The sequence below is a fragment of the Colletotrichum siamense genome, assembly GCF_013390195.1.
Source record: "Colletotrichum siamense strain Cg363 chromosome Unknown KSG_Cg363_contig02, whole genome shotgun sequence".
NCBI classification, from domain to species: domain Eukaryota; kingdom Fungi; phylum Ascomycota; class Sordariomycetes; order Glomerellales; family Glomerellaceae; genus Colletotrichum; species Colletotrichum siamense.
In genome coordinates, this window is record NW_023501015.1 from 6,781,447 (window position 1) to 6,803,783 (window position 22,337).

The 22,337-nt window shown below is 52.5% G+C and overlaps 8 protein-coding genes across 8 annotated transcripts; 6 read left to right on the top strand and 2 right to left on the bottom strand.

Moving 5' to 3' along the window:
• Positions 1 to 1,021: 1,021 nt before the first annotated feature.
• OpS4-6 (FAD-dependent monooxygenase OpS4) lies at positions 1,022 to 2,666 on the bottom strand (the record flags this gene model as incomplete). The annotated part of the gene is made up of 6 exons (XM_036635623.1): positions 1,022 to 1,164; positions 1,231 to 1,452; positions 1,512 to 1,621; positions 1,676 to 1,819; positions 1,877 to 2,157; positions 2,211 to 2,666. The coding sequence occupies 6 exons, from the start codon at positions 2,664 to 2,666 to the stop codon at positions 1,022 to 1,024; spliced, it is 1,356 nt and encodes a 451-aa protein (XP_036499252.1).
• Positions 2,667 to 3,812: 1,146 nt separating this feature from the next.
• Positions 3,813 to 5,767, top strand: FUS6-2 (Efflux pump FUS6; the record flags this gene model as incomplete). Its single annotated transcript, XM_036635624.1, has 4 exons — positions 3,813 to 4,034; positions 4,104 to 5,280; positions 5,355 to 5,615; positions 5,673 to 5,767. The coding sequence occupies 4 exons, from the start codon at positions 3,813 to 3,815 to the stop codon at positions 5,765 to 5,767; spliced, it is 1,755 nt and encodes a 584-aa protein (XP_036499251.1).
• A 2,120-nt stretch (positions 5,768 to 7,887) lies between these two features.
• On the top strand, positions 7,888 to 8,208 carry CGCS363_v003776 (uncharacterized protein; the record flags this gene model as incomplete). The annotated part of the gene is made up of 2 exons (XM_036635625.1): positions 7,888 to 8,029; positions 8,081 to 8,208. 2 exons carry the CDS (start codon positions 7,888 to 7,890, stop codon positions 8,206 to 8,208), a joined length of 270 nt encoding a protein of 89 aa, XP_036499254.1.
• A 2,762-nt stretch (positions 8,209 to 10,970) lies between these two features.
• CGCS363_v003777 (Satratoxin biosynthesis SC1 cluster protein 4) lies at positions 10,971 to 12,327 on the top strand (the record flags this gene model as incomplete). The annotated part of the gene is made up of 6 exons (XM_036635626.1): positions 10,971 to 11,117; positions 11,175 to 11,211; positions 11,281 to 11,333; positions 11,409 to 11,779; positions 11,838 to 11,905; positions 11,960 to 12,327. The coding sequence occupies 6 exons, from the start codon at positions 10,971 to 10,973 to the stop codon at positions 12,325 to 12,327; spliced, it is 1,044 nt and encodes a 347-aa protein (XP_036499253.1).
• Positions 12,328 to 12,484: 157 nt separating this feature from the next.
• On the bottom strand, positions 12,485 to 13,249 carry CGCS363_v003778 (putative oxidoreductase; the record flags this gene model as incomplete). The annotated part of the gene is made up of 1 exon (XM_036635627.1): positions 12,485 to 13,249. The coding sequence occupies one exon, from the start codon at positions 13,247 to 13,249 to the stop codon at positions 12,485 to 12,487; it is 765 nt and encodes a 254-aa protein (XP_036499256.1).
• Positions 13,250 to 15,113: 1,864 nt separating this feature from the next.
• mtr-6 (N amino acid transport system protein) lies at positions 15,114 to 16,742 on the top strand (the record flags this gene model as incomplete). The annotated part of the gene is made up of 5 exons (XM_036635628.1): positions 15,114 to 15,257; positions 15,320 to 15,581; positions 15,635 to 15,826; positions 15,879 to 16,270; positions 16,320 to 16,742. The coding sequence occupies 5 exons, from the start codon at positions 15,114 to 15,116 to the stop codon at positions 16,740 to 16,742; spliced, it is 1,413 nt and encodes a 470-aa protein (XP_036499255.1).
• Positions 16,743 to 18,525: 1,783 nt separating this feature from the next.
• phacB-1 (3-hydroxyphenylacetate 6-hydroxylase) lies at positions 18,526 to 20,333 on the top strand (the record flags this gene model as incomplete). The annotated part of the gene is made up of 4 exons (XM_036635629.1): positions 18,526 to 18,711; positions 18,769 to 19,560; positions 19,643 to 19,940; positions 19,993 to 20,333. 4 exons carry the CDS (start codon positions 18,526 to 18,528, stop codon positions 20,331 to 20,333), a joined length of 1,617 nt encoding a protein of 538 aa, XP_036500022.1.
• A 448-nt stretch (positions 20,334 to 20,781) lies between these two features.
• On the top strand, positions 20,782 to 21,770 carry SAT3-1 (Short-chain dehydrogenase/reductase SAT3; the record flags this gene model as incomplete). The annotated part of the gene is made up of 3 exons (XM_036635630.1): positions 20,782 to 20,860; positions 20,930 to 21,030; positions 21,096 to 21,770. 3 exons carry the CDS (start codon positions 20,782 to 20,784, stop codon positions 21,768 to 21,770), a joined length of 855 nt encoding a protein of 284 aa, XP_036500023.1.
• Positions 21,771 to 22,337: the final 567 nt, after the last annotated feature.

The window sequence follows — 22,337 nt, forward strand, 5'->3', positions numbered from 1 at the left end:
GCCGAGGAATGAGTGAACGAGAGTGAGGGGCAGAGCGTCTCTTTCTCTGAAGATTGAGTTTTGCAGAGTTTCGGTGAGGTGGTCCGCTTCGGCTGTCTTTTCAGTCTTACCTAAGGGACTTCTCCAAGATAAGGTACGGCAGGTATCTGGGAAAGACGGAAAAAAAGAAGAGAGATTCGTGCCCGAGGTGGCTCCAGGCCTCGCTGCAGACTGCAACAGTGCCTTGGTGAGTCGACGCTGCAGCTTGAGAGACAGCTCACTGAACTGGACTCAGCTAGCTGCAGCTCAGAAGGCCTGAGAAGAACCCCGCCCTGGCTAGAGCGATTGGCGGGGGAGGTACTGGAGGTACTGCACTGACAAGTGTCCAGTGCCGCCAGTGGTGAAGCTCAGCAGCTGCATGGCGTGGTGGAGCCGCATCCGGATAGCCGCAGCCACGATGCATGGCGCTGCTTGGCGCCCGCCTGCCGCCTGAGGTGCCGCCTGCCGCCTGAGGTGCCGCCTGCCTCCCGCCGCCGTTTGCGCTGCGCTGAGCTGACCGCCTTTCCACTGCCAACTTCTTCCCCTCCCCTCCCCCTCTCCCTCCGCGCCTCACTGACGGCCGATGATTCCGACACCGCGGGGTACCTATCTTGGATAAGGAACGGATACGCTCTGATTTATGATTGCCGGTGCCGTGTTTCGCCCGATAGCGGCAGAAAAGTCTGTACGAGGTGCCATACTGAGGTACGTTTGAGGCCCTGGCAATGTTTCTTTGGGCCAACCCACTGCACCAGGAATTCGATCTGCATTTCTGAAAGACTTCTATCCGTTCCTGTACTCTGAATTGACTCCTATATAGCACGTTACTATTACTTGAACCAGACGGGCGGGATGGCCAGAAGTTTGATAGACGAAAAGCCTCCCAAGTGGTCTCCGCCCAGGCCTCGTGGTATCCAAGGAAATCGTCTAATGCACCACACCGCTCGGCAAGAACCTTAACCTTGCGACATCATTATGTCCACGCTTGCATTCCGACCAATTCTCACGGATAAACACCCTTTCCGGGCGCCTTCTGGAAGAACGACGCCGGGAGCTCAAACGACGCGTCTACCTTTTGCACCTGCTGGACACTGTCTCGGATGATGTCGTATCCAAAATTGTATGCAAAGAACTCCTCGGGGTTTTCTGCAATATGAGTCAGAATGGTTTGGTCCGTTGCTCCAACTAGTGAAGGCTTGTGGCCCAACTTACTCGGCACCCTGTCCGCGGGGATAAACTTGGACGCTTCCTCCCGGATGAGCTCCGGCTCTTCCTGGCCCGCGTTGCTGAAAATCTGCATGACACTGGCGCGGTTTCTGCGGATGTCTTCGTACACCCGCAGTCTGGTCTCGACGTCTTTGGCTTCCGCCGAGGCAAGTGCGATGCCGAGGGCCACTCCATCCTCGATGCCCTGGGCTCCTCCTTGGCCCTGGTCTGTTGGTTGCTGTCCGTCAGTCTCTGTTCCGTGCATCCTTAGCAGCGATGCTACTTACGCGGCAACATGGGATGGGCAGCGTCGCCCGCCAAAGTCATCTTTCCCTTCGTCCATGAAGGAATGGGGGCTCGGTACAGCAGAGCCCACTGCTTCACCTCGGTGGCCTTGCTATGAGGACGTCAGTTTCTAAGTCCCTGGTGCAGAGTCAGAGGTATCGCTTACTCCAAGATGGCAAGCACACTCGGGTGGAAGTCAGAATATCTCTCGAGAAGCTTCTCCTTGCCCACAGACGCATGCCAGTCTTCTTTCTTAGTGGACTCGATGTCATCGTTGTGGAAGATGGCCACAAAGTTGTGCTCCTCGTTGCTGCGCAAGTCAGCATTCCAATTACCCTTTCCACTCGTCACAGCATATCCCACTCACTTTCTGCAAGGATAGGAAACGAGACGCTTCTTGTCTCCCACCAGGAACTTCATCCGTCCATCGTCGCCTTCAGTCCAGAACTTGGTCACTGGATCCGCCTCGATATCCGCGGCCGGGATGAGGAAGCGGAAGCAAAAGTTGTAATGGCCTTGCGGCACCGCCGGGTTGGAGTGGCCGAGGACAGCTTCCACGCCAATAGTGTGTACACCGTCAGCGGCAATGACAACATCTCCAGTGACGACCTCACCGGAGGCCAGCGTTATTGACGCTCCCTCGGGGTCCTGCGGGTCATGTTAACCTTACCTCCCCAAAGACGAGCGTAAGGAGGACTCACATATTTCACCACCTCACTCTGCAAGTGCACAGTAGCAGGCATCCCCAGCCCTCCCTTCGCGTGCCCATTCACGCCGTTCGTCCCGTTCTCCGTCTCAACAACCTGCGTCGCCAGTCTCTTCAACTCCTCGTGCAAATCCACCCGATGCGCAAAGTACCACGGCGCGCCGTACCTCTCCTCAATGTAGTCCTCCGTCCCGACGTGGAACTTCTCCAGCGTGTCGCCCTTGGCCCGGAAGCTGCACCGCACCAGCACGAACTTGGCCTTCACGGGGTCCAGGCCCCAGGCGAGCAGCGCGCGCGCCGCGTTGGGGCACACGTGGATTGCGGCGCCGATCTCGTTGTTGAGCGCCGAGCGCTCGTAGACGTGCACCTCGTGCCCGGCGCGGCGGAGGCCCACGGCGGCGGAGAGGCCTGCGATGCCGCCACCGGCGATGAGGATCTTGAGGGGAGCCATTGTGGCGCGGGGGGAGCGAGTGGGATGGGATGAAAATTAGAGTCGTTGATCGACACAACTTTCCAAGGGGAGGTTGATCCGAGGTCTGGCGTTGTATACAGCACAGACGATGGATGGGAGGTGGCTAGTCCAGCGACGACGTGGAAATAGTTCGGCCGACGGGGAGAGCTAAGCTGCGCTTGGGGCCAAAGACCTGATTTGGTGTCACTATCGCCGATGCGGGTCGATATGGCTCTCAACCCATCTTTGCATGTTGGAGGGGCTCCCGGAGAGCGACACGGCCACGGTCCCGACTTCCCTCAGCCCCCCATCGGCCCACGATGCCCTTTGCAGCCAAGAATGCACCCGTCAACGGGTGGCGCGTCCCAGCCTGTGTGCGATTGGGAGAGGAGGGGTTCACCCGTACAAAGAAGACAAGGTCCGGAGACCATGAAGCAGCAGAAGGGGTCCTTGTTGGGGCAGCCATTCTGCGCGGAACAGGGACCAGTCGGCCGGGGGCCAGCGAGCCCAGTCGTCCGGGCCCCAGTGAACAAGCATTCGATCCAGTCTGTGCCGCATACGGCGGGGACTTTGGTGTTGCATCGCATCGGACGGTGGGTGGGATGCCCGTACGTAAGCCCTTACGGATGCAAATTGCTGCCCTGGAGTGTTGCAGTATTGCCCTTGGGTGGAAGCTTGTTGGTTGAAACTGGTGGAGGGACAAGAAGACATATCGTGGTACATACTTGAAGAAGGGGTTCCTGAGTGGAATTGTGCAGAGAAGACAGGGCGGTTGCTGCCCCGTTGAAGATATATGACCGGGATCATGGGTTATGGACCCGTTTCTGGGGTCCTGGACACCACCCCTTGGTTGGAAGAAGGGTTCGCATCCCTGTCGAGCACTTCGTCCAACCTCCGACGCACGAGAATACAACGGGCGATGAGGTGAGCGAAAAGCCTGAGTTTGGCAATTGCCAGATGCGCGTGTTGTTGAAGCCCTGTTGTCAAAGTCTCGTCGGGGTTGGAAAGGGGACGAACGATATTGGTCAAAGTCTCTTGATCGATAACCATGTCTCGGTGACTCTTCAACTTTCTCTTGATTCTTCGTCCTTCACAACTTTCATTCTCACCACCAACTCTGATTCAGTCGTTATCAAACACCAAAAAATGTCATCCCCGAAGGAAGTTGTCTCGGACAACGTCCAGGAGACTCCCTCCGCCGACCAAACACCAAACCCAGTTGCGCCCTCTAGCCGCGATGAGCCAAAGGAGAGCATCGAGGATGCCAATGAGCCCGTACCTCACCTCCACGCAAAGACTTTCTTGACCGTCTTCGCCGTCTGTGTCATCTACTTTGCCCAGCTCATCAATGTCGTCGGCGCAGGAGCAGTACGTGTTCAACATCGTTTCCCAGACCAAATCTCGAGATCGAAAATCTAACACTCCCAACTCCTCAAGCAAACCCAAAACCTCGCCGCCGTCCTGGGCGACAGCTCAAACAGCGTCTGGCTGACCTCCACAATCGCCATCATGACCGTCGTCCTCTCCCCCATCGTCTCCCAGGCCGCAGACTACTGGGGCCGCCGCTGGTTCCTCATCGGCCTCACGGCCTGCGGGATCGTCGGCTCCGTCGTCGTCGCCCGCGCCACCTCCATGGCCATGGCCATCGCAGGCTTCACCGTCACCGGCTGCTCCTACGGCGCCCAACCTCTCTTGCACGCCGTCGCCTCTGAGGTCCTCCCGCGCCGCTACCGCCCCTGGGCCCAGGCCGCTGACAACCTCTCCGCCGCCCTCGGCGGCCTCGTCGCGCTGCTCGCCGGCGGTGCCTTCACCCGCAACGGCAACGCCGCCGCCGGTGTCCGCAACTACTGGTACATGGCCACCGCCGTCTACGCCGCCGCCACGCTGCTCGTCCTCGCGCTGTACAACCCGCCCAAGACGGCCAAGCAGACGCAGTTCACCTTCTCGCAGAAGCTCGCCAAGCTCGACTGGGTCGGCTACGCGCTCCTCTCCTCGGGGCTCGTCCTCTTCTGCATGGGCCTCTCGTGGTCGCAGAACCCGTACCCGTGGACCGACGCGCACACCGTCGCCCCCTTCGTCGTCGGCTGCGCGCTGTGCGCCGCCCTCGCGCTCTACGAGACGCGCTTCAAGACGGACGGCATGTTCCATCACGGCCTCTTCCGCCGCGGGCGCAACTTCCCCATCGCGCTGGTCTGCGTTTTTGTCGAGGGCCTCGTCTTCTTCGCGGCGAACAACTACTTCGCCTTCCAGGTCGGCGTGCTCTACGAGACGGACGCGCTGCGCACGGGGCTGCGGTACGGCGTGACGATGATTGTGTACGGCGTCGCGGCCGTTCTGGCTGGACTGTGGTGCTCCAAGACGAGAAACGTGCGCTGGCCCACTGTTGTCGCGTTTGTGTCCATGATCATCTTTTTTGTGTGCATGGCGACGACGACGCCGACGACCTCGGAACCCGTTTGGGGGTACCCTGTGTTCCTGGGCATCGGTCTCGGAATCTGTTTGTGTACGCTGGTCACAGTAGCGCAACTGTCCACGCCCCCTGAGCTGATTGCCATCACGAGCGGTTTGATGATTGGGGTCAGGTCGCTAGGCGGCTCTGTTGGTCTTGCAGTTTGTAAGGTTCCCCCAATACGTCCGCGAGACGCAACTACTTGAAGTTGAAGGGATTGCTAACATGCACTGTTATAGACAACGCGATCTTCACGGACCAAATGTCACACATGGGAACCAACATCGCCGCCGCCGTCCTCCCGCTCGGCCTGCCCCAGTCATCTCTGCCGCAGTTCATCGGCCTCCTGGCCGCGCAAGACACTGCCGGGCTGGCGCAGGTCGAGGGCGTCACGGTCGACATCATCCAAGCCGGAGCGGGTGCTCTGCTGAAGACGTACAGCCTCGGTTTCCGCTTCGTTTGGATCGCGGCTGGGTCCATCACCGTGGCCGCTGCCATTGGTAAGTTGTAGCCTCATCTGAAGTATTGGTTTACGCGCACTAACGCCGATCGTGTAGGGGCTTTCTTCCTGGTGGAGCTCGAGAACGAGTTCAACATGCACATTGACGCGCCGGCGGAGAAGGATGATGACTTGTATTCCAACAAGTCGTGAGGTGTTTCTACGATTATTACATCACAAGAGATAGTCCGAGCCGCGCTTGAACCTACAGCCACGAGCTATTAATCATTAATTAGATTGTCACGAGACTTAGATACGACGGTTGAGATAGTTACGAGAATGATGAAGCGTAGTTTGCACCATCCGGAGCGCCGTAACTTGCATAACTTGACTACTAACTCGTCTGAGGAAATCCAGTTCGTCCAGGCAAGAAAGCGACAGCCAAACGCAAAGCAGATCTCGTCTTCGCCCCAAACCCGTCGAACCCATGCCAATATCGCGTAGCAAATTCTGCAACTCGGTGACCAACACCAAGTCGCATTTCCAAGTTCCCAGTCCTGCAGACATCGTACGAGGTTGCATATACCAATGTCGGGGCAGGGTGGAACCGTATCCGTACTTTCGTCGCTGTTGGTGCCAGGTTGAGCAAGAAGCCAGCGAGGAAGAAGCAAGGGCAGGGGCCGGGATGCATGTTGCGAGAGATGTGGGTATTTCTGAGATCGGAAAGTGGCCCCTCCTTTTCTGCCCTGGTCCCGCGTCCTCGTAGGGATGCCGCCATCACCCACCACAAGCAATGTGCCTCTGGGAGCATTCAACTTGAGAATGGACGGTATTTGTGTTTATAATTTATGTACGCTTGTACGGTCGTCGTTGGGATGGCGTCCTGCCACAGGTGCAACTGTGAAAGTTCATACAAGCATATTGTCCGCTGCGATCAGTGGACTGCCGAGAGCAGGGGATCCTCGCTAGCCTGATTTCCATGTTCCGGGGAAGCGCGAAACTCTATCTCTTGGGAATTTTCTGCCCGGCAATTGCTGTTCTAGAACTGTCATGTCGCGATGATCACGCAGCCACAACTTGCGTCGTCTCATCTTGCAAGGTAGAAGAAGGAGACAGGAGAGGAAATGATTTCCTTGTGGGAGGGAGAATATCGGAGGGCAGCAATGCGACCTGGAGATGCTGACCGGGGTCTCTCAGAGTTGGATTTTGGGCTGGCACGGTGGGTATTTCGGCTATTCCATCGGCTCCATCTGTGACCTTTTGGTCGGCAAGGGAGCTGCCAACGACTGGTTCACAGGATCTCGTGTGTTGACGACCCGCTGAGGAGGATGTTCTGATGCAGGGGCCGGAGAGTGTCCTTGGTTTTGCAAGAACCGTTCCTGGATTTACTCGGATGGAATATTTGCCGCACAGGGCCGATGGAGGCCAGAGGCAAGCCTCATGGCTCGGGTTCTCGTACTTCGCATTCATGTGAAGTAGCCATGATGAACTGGCCGATGACCTACGGAAGAACACCGGCAGGCGACAGCTGGGTGAAACGTCTCTGCAGGGCATCATCGCGTTGACGGATGCTTTCCCTGTCCTTCGGGCAAACTTGAACCCCGAGATTTCAGAATGCACCTTGCAGCTGAGTGTACACAGCCACAGGGACGTAACAGTGCATGCGTAGATGAGACGCAGTCGATGTCCTGGAGTGCTGCTTGACCAGCGCCGGTAGACTCCCCTTAGGATCACTCCTAGAGCAGTGTAGAAAATGTGTTATGAAACACGCCAACCGAGAGCATTGCACAATTCTCTCCTCAATTGTGCAATGATACTCAAAGGCGGCCTTTCATGGAATCGATCGCAATATTGAGATCATTGAAATCATCATTGACAAGTGTCTCGGCTTTTGGCGGCGCGCTAATCCCGTTCCTGACCTTCGGGACAGATGAAGGAGCTCAGCATCAGGGGGCACGTGCTGCGGATTTTGAATATGGAAATGGCGGTTTTGCATGCGGCGGTTTTTCCGACTCCGTCTGAAAAGCCATACGCTAAGTAACATGGCTCTAATTCTTTGCAGCTCTTGAGCCGGCCCCGAGAGAATTGCGGTTGTGAGTCCGATCTGATGATGTCATCATTCTCCGAGCGATCAAGGCGTCATCACCACATACAGGAGGATAATACGTCAAAGATGACGCGCATCAGAAGCAGATGCTCTCTTTTCGGATGCAGGAAATCTGTTTAAATCATCTAGGAGTGTCCCTGAGATCGGTTGTATACTTGCTATCATTTCAACATCACACTTTACTGTAAACCTCAGCTCAATATCTAATCAAACACTTTACTTCAAAATGGCCTCCAACAACCCCATTCACAACGCTGCCTCCGCCGCTGGCGAGAAGATGGATACAAACCCCTCGAACCCAAGCATCATCTCTTCTGAGGGCGCCATTGGCAAGCAGTTCAACCCTGATGGTAACATCGGCCAGATTGGTAAGAAAGCAGCATCACTTACCACGAGAATAATGACTGATAGGAATACAGGCGAGAAGATTGGTGGTCCCTTCTCCAAGGACGGTGCCATTGGAAGCCAATTCAACGCCAGTAAGGGCGGCATTGCGGGCACCGTCGAGAAGGCTGTGGATGGCCCCAGGAACCCGGCGAAGAAGTAGAGGATTGACAATGAAATTCTGTTGTAGACCCAAGTGAGAGCTGCATGGCGTAGCGAGGATTATAATACAAAGATCTCTGGTCAACCACACAGCCATGTATCCCCAAAACTGATCCCTTGCATTGAATCATTCGTAAATGTGTCTCACGAATTACGAAATCCATTGTGTCCTATGGCTTTGCCTTCAAGCGAAAATGTGAGTATTTCCTCTAACCTACGGCGTGATTGTAAGACGTCCTGAATCCCTATTTCATCAAATTCTGAAGATGGATTGTCATATGAGGCTAGAGCTTTACGCAAACTTAGTTTAGGACAAACTATCCACAGCACCTACCGCATTCTTCCCAACTTACTGGGACGACGAGCCAGCACAGTCCTCAATTTATCTCTGGCCCAGATGTTCGCTCTGTATCAGTCACCAGCACGCATAGTATGCAGATCTTTCTTCCGAGGGCATCTGGTTCTACAAATCGTACTTACACGCAGTCACGGCTCCTCACAAGTAATGATTGTAGAGAGGTGAGCCCCCTGATCTCGCGCTGTCGGTATCAGCCGCCTTGGCTTCGACTTGCCCCAGAGTATGCGGGAAGGCGCTGACTCGCGCCCAACGTACCCTCTGTGACTAAAGAGCTTAATTTGGACGACAGCTTTTAGAAGTATTATTCTATTTTCATATCAATCTCGACGAAGAATTGTCCCTCCATGAGCGTGAATTGCCGTTTGTTCGATCTCTCCTAGTAATCATCACCGGCGACTTCGTTCTCGCACCCCAAATCGGAAGGATATTTCATAGAATACTTGGAGCATCCCGTTGACCGGCTCACTCTACGCCGAACAGCCATTGGGTCACATCGGATTCCAAAATGACCGCCTAGCAATAACGGATGAGTTCCTGACGTGGAGTAACACTGTCAACTCACTCCCTATAGGTAACGGAAACTACCAGTGCACCACAGTAAATGCAATCTGACAAGTATCTCATCCGATATCGACATGATCAGCCTCGGATATTGACAGCAGATGATGTTTCTTACTCATACTCCAGAGGAGGACGCAGGGGGATCATCATAACCATGTCGCGGAGACCTTGATGCATCTCGGTAAGAAAGTGTTTGACATCGAAACCAGCTGGTACTACACGATGCGCTTAGACGGCGCGAAGCCCTGCACTGAGTGCGTCGGTGCAAACATTTGAGCTCTACGCGGACTTTTCCAAGGATTCTATTCCTTTGGGTCCCCATCCCTGAGTGTGTCTAATGTCGGCGTTCGCAAGGTTGACCTGTGAAGAGTGGCTGGAAAGCGCGATCGTGGTGATGAGTGCCACGTAACTGGGCTGGTAGAGTAGCATTCGGTGGTATCGTAGGCGAGACTGGTTGGGGGCGCTTTCTTGCACAGACGGACAAAGCTCCGTGCCGACTTCCTTGTATTCCCAGATTTTCTTTTTGCGGAGTCAGGGGTCAAGATTGGGTATGGCCAAAACCAAGGTGGTCGCAGTTGGCACAATATTGGATGGCGGCCCACGCCGATGGTACAGGCACTCCATCAATCCTTCAATTGCTATAGCGGACTATAGCGTCTTTCTCATATCATATGCCGAAGCTTTATGCCTCATTGCCATGATTGATATTCTTTGGAATACCACGACGTAGCAGGTGGTAGGTCTTCCACTTTATACCAAGGCAGCGTTCAGGGCGAGGTCTGGCAATCGCAAGGAGGGAATGGAGCCAAAGTCAGAACTGGCTAAAAGGGGTCGCCTAAGCCTTATGATGGACCAAAAGAGGTGAAAGTGTGGTTGATGCGGAGCAAACCGAACCAACTACTTTGCTCATGATTCAGACAAACGCCCAAACTTCCTGATTTTGGCAGGAGTAGACAGTTTCACAAAGGAAGAGCCGTTTGCACAAGAACCATGGTTCATTCACCTGTCAAAGTCCAAGACCCTTCCACCGGTCCCGTACCCGTCTACTCAAGGAGGTCCACTTCCAAGGCGCATTTACAAATCTGAGAAGTGGATAGCGCACTAGGGGCCCCCAAGCTCAGATCACAACATCCTCGAGCTGGTGTGATCATCTCCAGAGGAGTTTGGAGACTGCTGGGCATCTGGGCTACGATTCAAGCTAATAAGTATACCAAAGCGATCTGTAAAGCCCAACTGGAATTTCAAAAGCTTCGAGAAGTCCCAAGAACACGGAGTTAGAAACAAGATCCTGCGATCGTTCGTTATGTGTCGCACCATCAAACGCATTGCTGCATCGAACCTACTTCCTGGGAGGCGGTTGGCCAACTTCCACAGCGCCAAGGTTGGATTTGCAACCTGGTTGGGAGACGAAGCCCTCCTCGCGCAGGAAAACCCCCTTGTTCACATGGGGGCAGTACCCCTGTTCTTGGTGTTGACCCCGGAACAAGCTCACCCTGGCTTCGACCGGCGGGTGATCCGGTTCCACATCCCGGGCAACCTAGCCAGGCACAGGGACCCTGCCGACATTTTGAGACTGGGACCCCTTGATGCGGGCGATGCGAACAAGGAAAGCCCTCATCCGAATCTTCAGCATGCGGGTGTGCGACTGCATGCAGCAGATGCGCTTGGCTGAAGAATTTCAATATGATGCTGGTCGAACGCCCCTCGCATGCATATGTTCTCGGGATCCCGCAGTCGACTCCATGATCATTGCGGAAAGTTTGCTTCTTCCCTCGCCTCTTCGATTCGAGTCTCTCGTTCCTTGCCCCTGATTACGCCAAGCGTCTTGTAAAAAGCTTCTCAAGATGGTTGCCGGACCGGCCGTCTCGGCTTTTGTGACAAGCATCGTTTTTACGAGTCTTTCTTTCATAGTTGTTGCGTTGAGGTTGTACACCAGAATCATCGTTGTAGGAAATGTTGGAGTAGACGATTACTTGATTCCTGCAGCTTTGGTAAGTCGGCCTTCTAAGACGTTAAACTTTTGACCTTTGCTCACACTATTGAAACAGGCCGCATCTATTGGGTTCTCAGTGGTTGTTATGCATCGTAAGTTGCCTCCCCCTCAACCAGAAAACGCAAAGCGACATGGACACGTGCTTACCTACAGCACGACAGAGATCAAGTTTGGTTTAGGCATGCCGATGGCAACAATTACGCCAGACGATCTTGTGAGATTTCTTCAGGTAGTTCCCTTTCAGTCTTTCGTAGCATGACACGTCCAAGCATCTGACCATTGATACTAGTGTCTCTGGGCAACAATTCCCACATACAACTTGGCGCTCCTGTTCTGCAAGCTTTCCATAATATTCTCGTACCTAAGGGTCTTCAAGGTCGCGACGACGCAGAAGATCTGCAAGGCAATGCTTGTCGTCCTCGCCATTTACGGAGCATGGACTGTCTTTGGATCCATCTTCATGTGCGTTCCTGTACAGGCTTTCTGGGGTGATGGCACTGGCAGGTGCATGGATCGTTTGGCCTTCTGGTTCTCAAACGCGGCATTGAATATCGCAACAGACATAATCATTGTCGTTATCCCAATCCCCTTGATCAGAACTTTGCAGATTTCAAGGAAGCAGAAGATTGCGCTCATCATGGTCTTCGCCGTTGGTGGCTTGTAAGTACCGAAGACTCACGGCTTCATACCGAAGCTCAGCTGACGTTATGGATTTTAGTGTTTGCATTACCTCCATCATCCGCCTTCGATCTTTGTACGAGATCTCTATCTCTCCGGACACTTCAAGTAAGAAGCCTCTGATTATTGCTCATACCATCGCCTGTTAACAGTTAAAACCAGGGGACGGAGTCCACATCGCCACATGGTCTGGAATCGAGATCAATGTCGCCATCATCTGTGCTTCTGCTCCGGCACTCAAGCCACTCATCGCCAAGGCATTCCCCAAGTTATTGGCCAGTACACAACGCAGCAACATGCGATCTGGCCAGCTCTACGGAAGGACCGCTGGCGAGTCCCATCACATGCAGTCCATGAAGAGCCGCACGGGCAAGAAGCCTAGCCACAACATCGCGATCGAGACGAAGATTGAAGTGATGAGTCACAATGGGAGTCAGATGGACCTGGTCAGGACAGGTGGGAACACCACAGTGGCAGAGTGCTACTCAACGGAGGAGCGTCCACCAGCACAGGGCCGAAGCATGGTTTAACCTACCATGGCGTGCCTAGTACGAAGCCAAGAAGATCCAAAATGCAGTTTGTAGAGCTTAAAAGATTTAGAATTAATAAAGCAATGTGTCACATAAAGGTGTAATTGGCGTTTTTTTTTTGAGTATCTACCATGGCCCCCTACTTGCTCCCGCACGTCTAGAAGGTCTCTTGCGCCGGTCTCATGTCCAACTCATGCGTCCAGAGAGAACTTGGCTGCTGTGACAGCCATAGGTACAGTTCACCAACATCTTCCGCCTTCATTCTCTTGCCGGTCTTTGTGTCTTCGTTGACCTCATCAATGATCCCGCCATTGGCGATAGCATGGATACAGTGAACACCAAACTTGCTGTGCTCCTTTGCGATAGCCTGTGCCACCATCCTCGCCGCCGCACGAGAAGCACCGTAAGCAGCATATTGCTGGTTCGTGCGCATGGCCCCGAGAGTGCCCGTGAAGATGATGGTGCCCTTCTTTTCGCCATTCGTGTCGGCAAGCAACGTCTGGCCGCCGTTCTGAGCGTACATGAGCTTCATCGCCTCCTGAGCGAAAACAACGGCACCCGTAGTGTAGATACTCATGCTATCGTTGAATGCTTCAGCCGTCTCTTCCAGAAATGGTTTTCGGCTCGAGTTTTTGACATGGTAAATTGCAAGCTTCAGCTTGAGATCCTTGAAGTCCGGGTGATCGGCGATTTGCTGAAAGGCACGCTTGAGATTGTCCGGCTGAGTGTCCGTCGGGAAGGGGTGTAGAATGCCATTAGACGATTTTCTCAGATCAGAGGCAAGGTTCTGGAGGTTGTCCGCATTGCGGGCTAGCAGTGCAACTGCGAGGTTGCCGTGCTGTGGGCTGGCAAGTACACGGGCAATACCCGCGCCTGAAGTCGGCCCAGCGCCAATCAAGATTGCAAGACCTTTGGGTGCCATTGTGCTGAATGAAGATATTGTGAGATTTTAGAATTTGAGCTTTGGATAGAATTGACTACACATGCCAATGTAAAATTTCGATTATTCGAATGAACCTTTTATTGTGACCTGTTCAATATTAAACATTCGGCCGGCCTGAAGAACGTCATCGATCATCCGGTCGGTGCTACCGTGGCGCTCCATATTTGCCGGTGGGAGAGATCAGCACCATTCGGGGATAAGACATCATCCTGACGTTGAACAGCCTATGCCCGAAAGAGTCTCTGCAACCTGCTGACAGAGCGGAGGCGCTCGCAGCTAACCCAATAAGTTCACATGTTTTTGTTCTGAGGAATGGAACGATTTGAAATTGTCTCCGGATGAGCACGCTTCCTGAGACTTTGGAACACCTTGAGCAACGGTTTCATGTTTGATTGAGTGGTTTTTGTGTGAGGCAACAGAGCCCAGGAGTGGTCTCCGGGGACGACCGGCCTTGAAACTACCGTCGGTACTCTCCCAATGCGTGAAGGCTTTCCCGGCACCCGCGCGGTACCAATCCGGCTTGGTATATGAATCGTGGAGCACCGTCCGGATCCGAGCCGGGTGATTTTATGGGACTCTGTGCGGCATTCCGGACCTCGAATTGGTAAACCGGGGGCCGCACTCACCTGGCCCGCACCAGGATATCGAATGACGAAACATGCTCACACACGTCGCAAGAACATCTTAACTTTCTCGAATTGAGGGCGCTTCATTTGTCATTTAGTAACGATCATGTCCGGCCATGGGTGATATGCGCTCCAAATCAGGACATTCACAGATCACAACCTCACCAGATTGAACGTTTGCGTTTTATCTTTTCGATTCAAGACTCTTCTTGAACGCAAATATTGACGATGGAAGTTCATGTAGCAGACTGATCCGCACGAAGGTACTTGTGTCATGAGAACGATATGTCTGGTGGACCTTAGAGACCCATGCACTCATGCACCCATGCAGATTCTTCCCGCGAACAGGCCACACACGATTGAGCCCAAGAATTGGTGATCTTTGGAAAAAAAAAAAAAAAAAAAAAAAAAAAAGCGCAAAGTATCTCGGAGATAGAAGGGATAGAATCTTCAAGGGTATAGGCATACCGCAGGGAAATCAATTGGATCTTAGGAAGGAGAATCGGCCCTTTGATACCTTGTGAGCATGGGACTCCACTCAGGCCGAGGTCGGCGACACTTGCTGTTCAGGTTGGGTAATGCTAATGATACTGGCGGGCCCTGGGTGTCACCCTTATTTAGAATTTTTCATAAGCTCCGCTGTTTCTTCATAGCTGGTTGGATTAGGAATGTCTTGTCGAGAGCCTTTTTGAATCAGGAAGTCCTCGACGACTCACAATTTGAGGAACGTGCGCGCCGTCCCACTTCCCCGGACCACGGTGGGTTCGATTGTCCGTTGCGATGCCGCTTTGCGGGGGACAGCTAGATAAGAGTTTTCGTGTTGTCATCTGTCCAAGATTGAAAGAAGAGTCATTGAAATAGATGGCCTGCAGATTCAAAATATGGGGAGACTGGAATGCTTTCTCATAATCACAAAAAAACATCTCTCTATTCATAGAGCTATTATCGTGAACAACAACCAGGTCTCCGGGATATGAGCTTACTTGACGACTCGCGGCGTTCCTTGTGAGACCAACTTAGTGCGGCAAGTCCGGGGTCGTGTCAGGAACTATCCCCGCAAAACCACGCGGGAAATCACCCAGGCCAGTGGCAAAGCTGTCCGCGTCGCTATCAGGGGCGCTCGTAGATAAATAACAGCCATTTTGACACCCGACTTGGCTTCGGCTGCCTTACAGTCTCCCTTTACGACTTCCTTTTCCTCTTCCTCAAATATCGCTATGGCAAAATCATCGAAATCAGCCAATGGCTCGCATGAGATGGCTCCAGTGCCATCTCATGTCGGACAGGTCCTCGAAGACCCCTCGGTGACGCATGATGCCGTCTTTGGCGAGATCACAGCAGATGGACCCAATTATCGCAACGTCAGTACTCCTCTAAGTTGTGGTTGCCCCTTTGAGAGATATACCATGCTGACAGCTTCTAGGTCGGGTGGCTAGGGACATCGGTCTTGATGATGAAGACACAAATCGGCCTCGGCGTTCTTTCGATGCCTTCCATCTTCGACGTTCTTGGAATCGTCCCAGGTGTCATCATTCTCTGCACCATTGCAGGAATCACTACCTGGTCAGATTACATGGTTGGAGTCTTCAAGCTTCGCCATCCACAAGTATACGGAATGGACGATGTAGGAGAGCTGTTGTTCGGTCGTATCGGACGCGAAGTCTTTGGTGCATTCTTTGTACTTTGTAAGTTTTCTTCGTTAGAACTAAACTTCCGAGAATCCTTCTGACAGCATAAGTCTTCACCTTTACTGCTAGTTCTGCCATGATTGGTGTTTCTACTGCCTTGAATGCCGTCTCCCATCATGGAGCTTGCACTGCCATATTTGTTGCTGTGGCCGCCATTGCTAGTTTCTCATTAGCCAGCATACGAACTCTGGGCCGCATTACATGGCTTGCATGGGTAGGAGTCACAAGTATTATGGTTGCGGGTACGTTGCCACCCTTTCAGACCATACACGAAGAAGTCTAACGTCCACGCAGTCTTCACCGTAACTATCGCTGTTGGCCTTCAGGACCGCCCTGCCGCAGCGCCCACCGACGGCGTATTCGTGTCCGACTTCAAAATAATCAACAATCCTACCTTTACAAAGGCCATCTCGGCCATCTCATCAATCGTCTTTTCCTACGCTGGAACTGGTGCCTTCTTCCCGATCGCGGCAGAGATGAGGGATCCTAGATACTACACCCGTGCTTTGCTCCTTTGCCAGGGCGTGGTGACTTCTGTTTATGTGGCTGTGGGGGTCGTCGTGTACTACTTCTGCGGCTCTTATGTCTCTTCGCCTGCCCTTGGCTCTGCTGGACCCTTGGTTAAGAAGGTCGCGTATGGTCTTGGTCTTGCTGGGCTGTTGGTCTCGTCGACCCTCGTAACTCACGTAAGGAAATCTCTTCAAGTCATTGGATGTCTTACTAACATTTTCACAGTTGGCTAGCAAGCATGTTTTCGTCCGCATCCTCCGTGGATCGAGGCATCTCACTGCTAACACTGCTGTTCATTGGCTCACCTGGCTTGGGTCTACCTTTGGTGTCACTCTCGTAGCATATCTTGTTGCTAGTGGCATTCCCGTCTTCAACAGTCTTATCTCCCTCGTCGGTGCACTCCTGGGCACTTTCATGTCATTCCAACCGATGGGTTGCATGTGGCTTTACGACAACTGGAGCAAGGGGAAGGTAGCACCAACGTTGCGGTGGAGACTGATGGTCGTTTGGAGTGTATTTGTCATCGCATCCGGAACCTTCCTAATGGTTGCCGGAACTTACAGCACGATTCTTGGTATTGTGGACGACTACAAACAGACAGGTGGTTCTTCAGTGTGGTCTTGTGCCGACAATTCAGGTACAGTCTAAAGTCCAAGGGTCAAGACGACAGAGACAAGTAGCCGAAAAATTCCGTTCAGCCTCGTTGAAACATATAGCTATTCACTCGAATGATATTTGACAAGTTTGCCCAGAATGGGTCTAATGGCTGACAGTAGGCTATGACATTGGATCCTTATCGCGAAGAGATAATAAAGAGCTGGGCTAACGCGTGGTCAACCAAGTACGGGGGCTTGATGATAGCTCGGAAGATAACAAACGTCAAAACATAACACGCCCGATACGATAGATTATGCCGATGCCTGTCTTCCCCATACCAACCCCAGAAAATGTCACGCTCCACCTCGCTGCACCCGGTTCATCAGGTTTTCCGATTGGCCCTGGCGTGTCCCCAGACACTAACTCACAGAATCTCCACCCCGTCGCGGATACATTCCTCTTCAAACTGTGCTGTCTCCTAATCCGTTCTTCAGAGACAAGGTGATCACGTCTGTCTGCCCACATAATGAGCCAGTGCAATACGCCAATTACGCCAGATACGCCGTGCGACGATGTCAATGGCTTTCATGAAACTGAGTTCTCAGGTTTTGAAATGCATGTCTGATGAGATAAGATAGCGTCAACGAAGTGACAAACACTCCGAAGAAGGCTATGCTAAGTATAAATGATGAAGCTTACTCTCTTCTCTGAGACCGTTCATTCACTATTGTGTTTCCTCCAGCCTAAGTTGCATTTGCTCGGATTGGTGTTCCGCTTTTCATCAGGTCGACTGCTTGAACCCGACATTCTTGACCGAGGCTCGCCGACGGCCCTGGCACAATGGAACATGAAGTCTTTCATGCGGCAAATTAACTCCAAGGACACGGAAATCCCGAACGTATTTCTCAAAAGCTAGTATCCCAGATGTATGAACCATAGCGCAAATACACCTATGGTGCGGGAGGCGAGGGCCCTATCTGTCCCATACTGCAACCCATTCCAACTGGGAGGGCACTCGATGCTAGAGCATGGCCGAAGACATAAGACGATTTCGAGTGCCATTTCCATCCACTTCGATAATGCGTTCGATACTTATAATGAGTCTTGCCATTCGTGCGGAGACTTCTAGCTAATCGGACGGATCACTACCTATATTAGGTCTAATAGTTGATTTTATCTTACTCTACTTTTACTACGATTGTCGCTATTCCTATCCCTCTCTCTGTCCTTGTCGTTATCGTCGCTACTATCGTTATTGTCGTCGTCGTCGTCGTCGTCGTCGTCGTTATCGTCGATGATATCGTATACATCTACTACCCGCCCAGTTAGCCAGAAGTATACGCCTGGATAGCAAAACTCCTTATGTCTCCTCTATCTCCATCTCCGACCGGCTGCCTTGGCCTTCGGCAACACCCCGGGTCCTCCGTGATGCCCTGAGGACCATGTCTAATGCAATAGCTTCGTCATCGTATTAAGGGATGGCGTGATTGGATTTGCTTACAGAATGTGTCCGAGAAAGTGCATATATCACCTCGCATCCCGAATACTGCTTCTTGTGGTAGGCTTACCATGGATGCATGAATGCATATGCATGGGATAATGCAGACGGCAAATTCGCCATTCGTATACGCGTAGCTTTCAAGCTCGCGATTGCTTTGGGGAGGATGGCTTGACATCACTCGGACAAGGACGAGCGATTGCGACATGGCGGGGTTAATGATGACAGCACAGGCAGCTCCAAGCTATGTTCTCGAAAATTCTCCGTGGTCTGATGAACGTGAGATTGCCTTTCCCATGATCAACACCAGGAGTCTGGCCGCGCTGCTGTCATAAAATGAGTACTGCAGATGTCACCTCAAGGATGTTCAGCTGGGCGATTTCAACGCTGAAGATTTCTATCGTCGCACTTCTGTCACTTCTGATTACATATCTGATCCAAAATGAGTTTGCACGCTTCCGAAGCCGAATCAAAGGTCTCCCGGGACCTCCGGGCTGGCCTGTGGTCGGGAATCTATTTCAAGTATCTGCCAAGCTCCTCCCGAAAACAGTCCTAAATTGGGTTCTAACTACATACCAGAACTCCAAAGAGGCTCCTGCTGAGACATATCGGAAGTGGGCAGGGATATACGGACCCGTCTTCCAAATCCAACTTGGCAACACCACCGGCGTGGTCGTTAACACGGCCGAGTCTGCAAAGCAACTCTTTCTAGGCCAGCGCCATGCGATGAACTCTAGACCAACATTTTACATCTTCCACAAGAAAGTCAGCAAAGCTGTGACAAGTATCGGTACAAGCCCTTGGGACGAATCTTGCAAGCGTCGTCGGAAGGCTGCTGCTGGTGCACTGAATCGTCCGCGTGTAGAGAGCTATGCGCCGATTCTTAACCTAGAGGCAAGAGAGTTCCTCAGAGATATTTACTCGGAAGTTAGTGATGGCTCAATAGCGATCGATTTTCGCCCAGCTGTCCGCAGATTCGCGCTCAACCTTAGTTTGACCCTCAACTACGGCACCCGCGTGTCCAACGTGACATCTCTCAAAGATGATCCCTTGCTGGCCGAAATCATTTACGTAGAGTCAGAGATATCTAAATTCCGAGACACCGGGAAGAACTATGCCAACTACATCCCTCTTCTTCGGTATTGGGAACCAGTCGCCAACGCTTTTGGTCTCAATTCCAGCCCTAGGGACCATGCTACTGATATTGGACGTCGAAGGCTAGAGTACAATGATGTTCTACTGGACAAGCTGAGAGGAGAGGTTGAGCGAGGAGAGGACAAGCCTTGCATCCAAGGGGCTGTGCTGAGAGACCCGGAGTCTGCAACACTTACTCGGCAGGAGTTGATCAGCGTTAGTTTGAGTATGATGGCAGTAAGTACTCTTGGAGCAATGAGTCATGCTAGGCTTGGTTTCTACCTGGTGCTCTTGATGTTCGAAAACTAAGGTCTCTTAGGGTGCCGATTCCAATCAACCGACCCTGGCTTGGGCCATTCTCCTCCTGGCTCATCGTCCCGACATCCAGAGCAAGGCATACGAAGCCATTAAAGATTCGGGAGTCTTGCAGAAGCCGTCCAATTCTTATGCGTCTACCAAAGTTGATTACATAGATGCTCTGACGAAAGAGATCGGTCGCTATTTCGTTGTCCTGAAGCTCGCCTTGCCGAAGGCAACATACATCGACGTCACTTGGGGCTCCGCAACAATTCCTGCTAACACTCTCGTGTTTCTAAATAGCTGGGCTTGCAATAGAGGTGAGCTTCATTACGATGCAGATGTGGTGGCGTTCACCTAATGCGGTCTTAGATTCGGATTTGTTTGCCGAGCCCGATGTCTTCGCCCCTGAGCGCTGGCTCCCCGACGCACCTGACCAGTACGCTCATCAATTTGCTTTCGGCATCGGCGGGCGCATGTGCGTTGCATCTCATCTAGCGCACAACGCCCTGTACACAGCGTTTCTTCATCTGATTGCACACTTTGAGATCTTCCCCGCCGATGGGAAATCCTCCGATGAGATAGATCCAATCAAGGGCTTGAAGGGATTGGCGTTTGTGGCGACGCCTAAGGGTTCTCGGGCCCGGTTCGTGCCAAGAAGGGACATAGAGTTGGAAAGTCTGCTCGACAACTGCGAAGATGGCACAGGTTAATGACCAATGGCTCAGCTCGCGGTTTTGGGCATCATTTCAAGCACAATTCAGTGGCAGAAGAGGGTATAACTCGTTGTCCCCGTATCAAGTTCCTGAGATGTCGCATATTGTTCCGCTGGTTGATTTACCGATGTCCAAGCGCCCCAAAAACGCCTCAGTGGTAAACCGTCCAGTGAGATGGGGAACATCCCAACTTCGGAGGTAGCCTGCAGATAGGTGCATGAGCCCCGAATATTGCAGCAATTCGTAAGCACACTTTTCGACGGTCGGGCGAGATAGAAGCCGGATGTCGCCATCGTTCGTGCGGGCCGTCTTTTACCCCACCTAAGGATCATCATTAAAAGCTGAGGTCATCGAACTACGAGGCGACCTTTATTCAGTAACTACAACACCATATGTCATTCACCACTTAGTTTCTAGAGAAAAGTCGCTTAAAGAACATCGAAAAATGGCCTCAGCATCTCTGCAAGCTGCTGACTTGTTCAGCGTCAAGGACCTCATTGTCGTGGTTACAGGCGGTGGGACAGGTATGCCATCGTCGTTCATATTTACGTCATCAAGGGACCCTGAAGCTCACCTCTGAACCATCAATACAGGCATCGGACTTATGATTGCACAGGGTCTTGAAGCCAATGGGGCCATTGTTTATATCATCGGAAGAAGACAGGAGGCCCTGGACAAAGCCGCCAGCACCGCTGTATGTCCTCACTCCCCTCTCAACTACTGCATGTGACCGCATCTGACGTGCTCATCATGACACAGAAACATGGAAACATCCGCACTATCCAGGGGGATGTTACCTCCAAATCAGATCTTGAGAAGGCTGTTTCGCAGATCAAGTCGGCACACGGCTACGTTAATGTCGTCATCGCAAACTCAGGAATTGGTGGCCCAGCGCTGAAGGGCATGCCGGCAAACCCCTCCATCTCTCAGTGGCGCGACTTCGTCTGGAACTGGGACCCCGAAGAGTTCACCAAGACTTTCGCCGTCAACGCTACCGGGGTTTTCTTCACTGTGGCGGCGTTCCTCGAACTTTTGGACGAGGGAAACAAACGCAGCAACTTCAAGCAGCGAAGCCAGGTTATTGCAACCAGCAGCATCGGAGCGTTTAACCGGCAGCCCATGGGTTTCGCGTATGGGGCGTCCAAGTCGGCGGTGGTTCACATGATGAAGCAGCTCTCCACGGTCCTGGTCCCGTATAACATCAGGTCTAACGTCATCGCACCCGGCTTCTATCCGAGTGAGATGACGACAGCAACGGTCGAGCAGCACAAGGACGGATGGCCAAAGGCAACGATCCCTGAGGAGAGAGCTGGTGATGCGGAAGACATGGTCGGTGCGGTGCTGTACTTGGTCAGCAGGGCCGGCGCTTACACCAACGGCAACGTGCTCATTACAGATGGTGGCAGACTCGCCGTCGTGCCATCGTCATACTGAGATGGACGTACATATAAGCATGTTTTCATGTGCGAAAAGAGTTAGCCAGCTCCTGTCGAAAACGGATGAAAATGCTAAACGACCTTTGATGTCAGCTTCAATTTTCCCATGAGTGCCAGCCCAGTGTTTCGGAGAAGATGAAGTTGCCTTTTAGGACATTTCTCCGTACTCCGATGAAGTGGAAATAGACATTAGACATTCACGAGAATTCCGAAAGCGAGTGCGATGCGACGGTGTCCGTTCTGAATTCCATGTGTCATGTTGTTGGCGCTTAGAGACCCAAATGGGGCAGGCCCGATACAAAGATGATAACTGCTCGTGTCCCAGAGTGGATTAGTGATATGGTGATGAGATACTCACATTGAGCATTGAAACCTGGAAATCAGTTACTGAGATTAGCTCGTAGTACTTTCGTCGAAGAAGCATCGACTTCTCTGTTTTGCCCACCAATTAAGGCTCTTAATACAGCCCAAATCCAAAGCTGAGACTTGGAAGTGATGGAGGGATATTGACCGTACTCGGGTCTCGGGTTTCAAAGTGCGAGAAATCTGTAGGTTCATTACTAGA